Here is an 8042-nt window from a genome sequence, read left to right as displayed (position 1 = left end):
TTGTTTAAGTTGTAGGAATTCATACACAGTACTGTCATTGCCCATGGTAAGTTATACACGTTTACATGTTGCTCAGACATGGTCAGTATTCCTAGTAGCTATTTTTAGAATGTTCTTTCACTGAAAGATTGTGTATCAAGTAACCCTACAGCTGTATTACGTGTTTGTAATAGTTCTCTGTCTTTTGAAATAACTTAAGAATTGGATATTAAGCACAAATTAACACTAAAAATGATGTGGTTCAAATAAGTGTGATAAGCACCAGTAGATGGAGCTCTGTTACAATGATATATTTAACTAAAAATATAATGCTTTAATATAGCATCTTCCAGCTGAAGATATTAGTGTTTTGGAGTGTTAGTTAGGCCTGATTGTTCCTTCTTTCCACCAATCCCTTCCCCTAAAATCTTTAAAGTGTTTTTGTATTACATTAAAAACTGTGTGTGTGTGTGTGTGTGAGTGAGAGTGAGAGAGAGAGAGAGAGGTGAAATCAGAAACACAGTTGGTTCTAACATGCTATCACCCTGATTGCTTTGTTTTGATAGTGTATCAATTTTCCCCACCTTCTGTTTACTTTTTGTCTTTTTAGAATATAAGGTACATCTCTACCCCGCTATGATGCGGTCATGGGGAGCCAAAATTCCCTACCGCATTATAGCCTAAACCCCGTTATATCGGGGTAGGGGCGACAGGGCTCTGGCGGTGATTTAAAGAGCTCTGGGCTCCCGCCGCTGCGGGGAGCCCCAGGGCCTTTAAATCGCCAGCAAGCCCCGCTGCCACAGCCCCGAGGTAGCGGTGGCAGGGCTCCAGCAGTGATTTAAAGGGCCTGGGGCTCCCCGCAGCAGCCGGAACCCTGCTTCTACCGCGCTATACGTAAACCCGTGTTATATTGGCTCGCATTATAGCAGGGTAGAGGTGTAATTGGTGCATGGGCTGTCTTTTGTATAGCGCAGGGGTCGGCAACCTTTGAGAAGTGGTGTGCCGAGCCTTCTTTTATTCACCTTAATTTAAGGTTTCGTGTGCCAGTAATACATTTTAACGTTTTTTAGAAGATCCCTTTCTATAAGTCTATAATATATAACTAAACTATTGTTGTATGTAAAGTCAATAAGGTTTTAAAAACGTTTAAGAAGCTTCATTTAAAATTAAATTAAAATGCAGAGTCCCCCAGACTGGTGGCCAGGACCTGGGTAGTGTGAGTGTCACTGAAAATCAGCTCACATGCCGTCTTCAGCACATGTGCCATAGGTTGCCTACCCCTGGTCTAGTGCGTGGCACAGTAGGACCCTGATTCTGATCGGGGCTTATTATGAGTGCTACTGCAATGTAAATAATTCCAGTAATGATGGGAGTGTTCCCATTTTATAGATGGCACAGAGATATTGGGGACTTGCCTAAGGTCTAAGAAGTCGGTCTTTGGCACTCATATGACCTCTATCACCATAGTACCTGAGCACCTCACAATCTTTCTAATCGATTTATCCTCCTAACCACCCCTGTGAGGTAAGAAAGTGCTCTTATCCTCATTTAACAGATGGGAACGGAGGAACAGAGAGGCTAAGTGGCTCGCTCAAGGTCACATAAGAAGTCTGTGGTAAAGCAAGTGATTGAACTCCGATCTCCCAAGTCCTAGGCTAATGCCCAAACCACTGGACCATCCTTCCTTAAGCCTGTAATAGAGGCAGGAACTGAACCCTGTTCTCAAGACTCCCAGTCCTGTGTGGTAATTCATTAAATGAAATTGAGCTGATCTGAAATAAGACTGTGGTCTCGAGCAGGGTGAGATGACATCAAGAAATCATTGTATCCAGTGTGTGTAAGAAATCATTAACTGGTTATTAGTTTTTATTGGCTGTAGATTGGGGTAGATTTGCTTCTTTCATTTAGTCTTTTCATTCTTTTGACTGTCTTCTTTGGAAAGGGTAGAGTCAGGGTGGGAGAGAGTGCAAGCACCCACTGGTGCTTGGGAAAGTTGGCGCCTATGTCTCGATTGTCCAGCAGTTCCACTGGTTGTTTAGCAGGCTTCCTGCTTCTGATGTACTTAAAAAAAAATTGCTATTAGTTTTTGAGTATTTGGCTAGCTGTTCTTCAAATTCTTTTTTGGCCTTCCTAATTATATTCTTATACTCGTGGGCACATTCTCAGCTCATGTACATTATAGCTCCACTGAAGTCAGTGGCTATGGCAGTTTATACCAGTTGAGGATCTCTCTGAGTTAAAAAAAAAAAAAAAAAAAATGCTCCAGAATGGAAAAAAAAACCCACAGAGTTTATAACATAAAAGAGACAAGACAAATGGCAGACGAGACATGGCTAAGAAAGAAAGGATGAGGAGAGAGGCTCGGTGAGGCTAAAGGGGAAGGAACTGCACCTAGAACAACTGGTTTTGGAGGTGGTGGGCTGGCTTGACTGGGAGACTTTTCCATGGTGACAGTGTAAAAGCGTCAAAGGTGAGAGGTTGGGGAGGAGTGTAGAGAGCAAGTGGAGGAGTTTGAGGAAATGAGAGCGGAGATACAGGCAGGGACGGTGAAGGTGCTGTAGTAAGAGACAGGAAGCTAGCTAAGGGGTGGATTTGAGGAGGTGGGTGATAAGTTTGGAGTGGCTGGAGAGGATGACTTCATTGGCAGTATTTTGAATGGATTGAAGATGGAAGGCTGTGAAGGAGGTTACAATAAGCAGGAACATATGACCAAACCCTGGGCAACAGCGTGTGTGTTAGAGAGAGAGAGAAAAGAAGGTAAATATTAGTGATATTAAAGAGGAAGAAGCAACATGGCGGCTTCATACCAGGAGAGGAGAATTGAAACAAACCACACCCCATATATTACAAAAAATATAAGAAATCAGAGTTGCAAATAATACTGCTTAGCAATTTCACATGTAGGTCTCAAAGTTCTTTCCAAAGGCCGGTAGCTACTATTTGCATTTTATAGAGGGAAAAACAGAGACACAGAGTAGTGCAGTGACTTGCTCAAGGTCACAAAATGAGCCCGTACAAGAACCAGGAGTAAATATAGAAATTTACCTACTTCCTCTTCTTGGCAATGAAGGATTATTTCCTACACTGTATTTTATAACGATTTCTTTTATTCAGTTCCAAATAGAGAGGGGGCTAAGCCACCAATTTCAGCTCCAGGTCTGAGCTTCCTTGAAGTTTGAGGGTATTTGGATCTGCTGGTTTGATTTAGGCCCATATTTGGTTGTAAATATGAATTGGCAGCCACTGTAGCCTCCTAATAATTTGTCCACTATTTACATTGAGACCTGCCTTAAATTAAATAAAGGGCAGGCCCTGGGAAAACCCCTGTGGAAGTAGAGTGAATATGGTTTTTTTCCAGGACCTATCCTGTGAGTTACAGAGTGCCTGAGGGCACTCAACATCTTGCACAAGGTACTCAGTGTATCTGAGTTTCAGGAGTTTGTGCTTACCCAAGTCCACAGGCAATGAGCAAGTAGAATGTCCGACACCTACTGGCAGCAATGGGAAGATGTGAAAACAGTGACTCATGGAGTGTAGATTGTTAAGAAACTTGGAATGTTGCCCACAGAGCAATTACCCCACCATCAGAAATTTTAGTATCTCCAGAAACTACCATGACAATATCAACCACTCTATAAGGTAACAGAACAAGTGTGAAAGTTTTTGTATGTCTTATTGGCTTAGGCTAAATTGTATATCAAAGGGAAGTAGGAGAGGCAGAAACCATCCTCACTAGAAGGAAGGAATGCCCTAGCTATTTTGTAAATGAAAGTATAATCTGCAACTGGAGAAACTGTCAACCCATCATTGATTTGACGTTGCAGCTGCTCTGGGATTTTATTAGAGCAGATTAAAAGGAACTTTTGATATACAAAACAAAACTAAAATCCCAAGCAATAAGAAACCAGACAATACAACAGCATGGGAGCTGCAAGACAGAGGATTGGGAAGCTGTGGCCGCATTACTGATTTGTGCTCCCTTCAGAGGAGGAGCAGATTGTTTGATCGTGGAGGAGACAATGGAGTCCAGGGATCCAGGAGAAAAGGAAGCATTAGCCATAGCTACCTCTTTGTGGTTCTGCCAGCCTAGCCCTGTCCTTGGCAGCACAGCTCCTTTTGGAGCCATACTGCTCCTAACTCCATTGTCCATGCCTGGGGGTAGTACCCTCTCACCAAAGACAGTGTAAACATGGGAGCTAATGTTCCTAGGAACAGTGTTAACCAAATGGTATTTGCCAAGGAGACTGAAGGCTGTTTCACCCATCCACTTCTGCCTGCGGTATCACCCCTCCCCCTCCTCCGGCTTAGATCCTAATGACTGCCCCTGCCTGGCTGCCGATTAGGACTGCTCTCTGGGGAATCCAAGCCTCTGTGCTCTGAATGCCCTGGGGTGTGTTAAGCTCTTGGAACCTCAATGGAGTCCAGCCGCTGCCCCAATCTTATGGTCCCTAATCACACTGAGTGTTTTAATCCACCATCCAACTGCCTAGCCCCTCTGGGTGCAGCGCTAATCCTTCAGCATCTGGTTTACACTTTAACTCCCTCAGGGGCCCCCAGCAGTTGTAAACGGTCAGCGCACACACTTTGTTCAGTTACTCGACTTTATGCTCTTTACTTAACAGATAAAGCACAGAAGAGTTACCTCTCATACGAAACAATGACACATCCTACATGCAGTGTCTCACTAGCTCACCTGTCCTGTGCGTGTTCTTGAGGGATCAGATGTATTTCATCAGGCAGGCAGCATCCTCTGGCCCCTTGCTTACCTTGCAGCAGCAGTCTCCCTCATCTTAAACTAGTGCAAAATGGCTCTTTCTCTTCTCTCTTATACCAGCACTGGTGCTCCTGGGCTGCTATTTCTTGATTCTAGTCTTCTAGCTGCTGTGTTTCTTCTCCAGCTGCAGCTTCTGTTGAGCTGTCCACAACCCCTGTTACCGTGGTGTACTCAGTCTAGAGGGAATGTGGTGCTGCCTCTATCAGGCTTTTCCTTGTTTGTCCTCATAGTTGGGGCAGCAAATCCTTTGGGAGACAAGAAGGCACCACACATACTCCCTAAAAATCAGATAGGAGTGAGAGAACCTCATCTCAAGCTAACACCTACAGGCTGAGGGGTAAGAAGGGCCATGCAAGTGCTCAGCCCAGAGGCTCTAAAGAGAGAAATTATACAGGCTGGTGGAGAAGTGACACTATGGGATTTTGAAGGATCAATACTGGCTTGCTTGCAAAATATTTACTATATGAAATTATAAAAGCTAAGAGCAAAAATGCCATTTACAGATCAGCCTGTCCAGGAAGTAAGACCGTGCACTCCTCTAGGCTGCTGGACAGCACCCTAATTATACCCACTTCTTTAGGGGGACATGTGACAGCTAAGGCAATTTCTTGCAATATACTGGACAAACCATATTGAATTAAGTTTATGCATGGTTGTGGGCCAAGAATTGTATGTAATTCCATGGGGGAGGGAGATCACAGCCCTTCAAAAACTAAGAAGAGTAAGGATGGGTAGACAAATTCATTCAGGTTGTAACACCTCCAGAGAGGTACCACCACCTGGAGGGAGGCTTGCATATACTAACTCACACTGGATTCTCCAGGAGCCAACAAAGAAAGGACCTTTGAGTAAATTGTGTAGTTAAGACTGACTCAGGGCCTTCTTTCTGATCCGGCAAATGGACAAGACCTTTGGGCTAAGCGGGGGCCCCAATCCTTCCTGAGAAGGGCTGGAAAGACTTGCCTGTTCTGTGTTCTTGTTCTGAGTAGGAGGGGTTATGAACCTGTAATCACAAGAAAACCCCTTGGTGTGGGTTGAAGGGCTGTTCACATGCCAGAGTCCTTGGAGTCAGGGGGGATCTCTGGTAAGCTGAGCATGCATGTAGGTTTTTTTTTATTGTTTTTAATATGTTTTCTCTGTAATGCTTTTTCCTTAGAGTCAATATGCTTGCGTAGGAAGAGCTGTCTGGTAACTTAACTGTGGCAATTACACTGTTTACTGTCTCTGAGGAGAAAAGTAAAGCAGGCTTGCTTAGGCTGTCTGACTTCGCTGGGAAATCCACAGTATAGGCAGGGAACTGTACAGCCTGAAAATACCTCAGTCAGGAGTGTGAGAGATGCACGTCTCAGCCCAAGAGAGGCAACGGCTGGGATCCACAAACCTATGAGTGGATGCCTTTGCTGGACCACAGAAGGGAAATACATGAGCCCTTGCCCTGAACTGTGACATCCCTCATCCCACCTCTAATTATGGTACTTCTTCCCCATAATATCAGGGCAGCAAGGCTTCCACAAACACCAGCGTAGGCTGCTGTCCTACCTTTTGTGTTTTTCCTTGCTCCAGTTCCTATCTGCACAGGGCCCTCACTGTGATTATATCTGCAGGAGATGGAAACAGAGGCAGAAGGAAGGGGCTCAAGCAGGCTGACATTATCTTAGAAAACTACATTTGTGTTCTGATCCACAAGGCAGGGCCAATGGCACTTCTGTGTTTGGTTGAGCCACGTTTTATATTGGTGTGTGTGCTGCTTGCCTGTTGGATTTCCTCATTCAGCAGGAGGGAGGGAGACAGGATGGGCTGGTGGGGAGTTATTGCCACTCCCTGAAAGTATAATTGAAGAAGGTGCAGCTCACTGACTTCTCTGTGGGTTTTCTGTGTTGCCAGAGACCAGCTGTTTGTGAGCAGAACCTGTCTGGCAGGTCTGATTTGGGTTGAGTAATAGGGAGTGGCTCACCAATACACAAAAACCAGGAAACTAGCTGTCAGTGGGCTTAGTTTTCAGACAGCCCTTGCCATTTCTTCCCACAAGCTTCTTCCTCTCTCTCTCCCTTGAACATGGAATCTAGATTTGGAGTTGTGCTGGTTTTGATCTTGGCAGCTGCATCATCATCTGCCCAGAAGAACTGTACCTGTGCGACCAACAGACGGGCTCTATGCACTGAAGACACACTTGGGAACTGCCTCTGCACGTTGGTGGGTTCAAATCAAAGAGTAGATTGTTCAGTGTTGACTTCAAAATGCCTACTGATGAAGGCAGAAATGAGCTCCCCAAAGGGCAGGCGTATCTCCAAACCTGAGCATGGCTTTTTAGACAATGATGGAGTTTACAATCCAGACTGTGAGGATAGTGGTATCTTCAAAGCCAGGCAGTGCAATCAGACCAATACCTGCTGGTGTGTGAACTCTGCTGGGGTGAGAAGAACTGATAAAGGTGACACAACCCTAAGATGCAATGAACTAGTCAGAACTAACTGGATCTTCATCGAACTGAAACACAAGGAGAGGTCTAAAGCCTTCCATGCTTCTGAAGTGGCAGATGGTCTGAAACAGATCATTCAGAACAGATACAAGCTGCATCCAAAGTACATTACTGCCATTGAGTATGAATACCCATTCATCCATATTGACCTGAAACAAAATGCTTCCCAGAAATCCAAAGAAGATGTCGATATAGCTGATGTGGCTTATTACTTTGAAAAAGATGTTAAACTTGACTCCATATTTCATCGTAGTAATGCATTCAACCTCTCCATTAACGGAGACCCTCTGGATGTGGAAGGAATTTTAATTTACTATGTGGATGAAAAGCCACCAGAGTTTTCTATGAAACGTCTGACTGCTGGCGTTATTGCTGTGTTGGCAGTGGTGATATTGACTATTATTACTGGGATTACTGTACTGGTTATTTCCAGAAGGAGGACCGGGAAGTATGAGAAGGTCGAGATCAAGGAGATGGGTGAAATGAGACGAGGACAGAACTCATAGCTGCCTTAATCTGAAGACAGAAATTAAGACTTTGATAAGAAGGAAGCAGAAATGGGAAGATTATTCAATGTTTGTGTGGGGAGACTGGGGTATTTTTTATTTCTAGTTTTAAAACAATGTTTTTCTAAAATCCTAAATGAGCTTCGATGAGTAAAGTGGTATTAACTAGTATAAATTAATTTGAGAGTTGAGTATCAAAATCACCTTAGCCCAAAATTTTCCGATTGTATAGTTGTATTTTTAAGGGGACAAGAAAGTTATTTGTACTTCCTAACATAGCTATTTAGCATAATTTATAATACCT

General features: G+C 44.0%; 1 protein-coding gene across 1 annotated transcript; it reads left to right on the top strand.

The window, feature by feature from the left end:
- Positions 1 to 6727: 6727 nt before the first annotated feature.
- TACSTD2 (tumor associated calcium signal transducer 2) lies at positions 6728 to 7838 on the top strand. Its single transcript, XM_032803143.2, has one exon. The coding sequence runs from the start codon at positions 6809 to 6811 to the stop codon at positions 7736 to 7738; it is 930 nt and encodes a 309-aa protein (XP_032659034.1). The 5' UTR covers positions 6728 to 6808; the 3' UTR covers positions 7739 to 7838.
- Positions 7839 to 8042: the final 204 nt, after the last annotated feature.

Source organism: Chelonoidis abingdonii, chromosome 7 (genome assembly GCF_003597395.2).
Source record: "Chelonoidis abingdonii isolate Lonesome George chromosome 7, CheloAbing_2.0, whole genome shotgun sequence".
In the NCBI taxonomy this organism is placed as follows: Eukaryota; Metazoa; Chordata; order Testudines; family Testudinidae; genus Chelonoidis; species Chelonoidis abingdonii.
This window is presented reverse-complemented; position numbering and strand designations above follow the sequence as displayed.

Coding starts and splice junctions, on each gene's coding strand:
- TACSTD2 (XM_032803143.2), top strand. CDS start 6,809: ATGGAATCTAGATTTGGAGTTGTGCTGGTTTTGATCTTGGCAGCTGCA.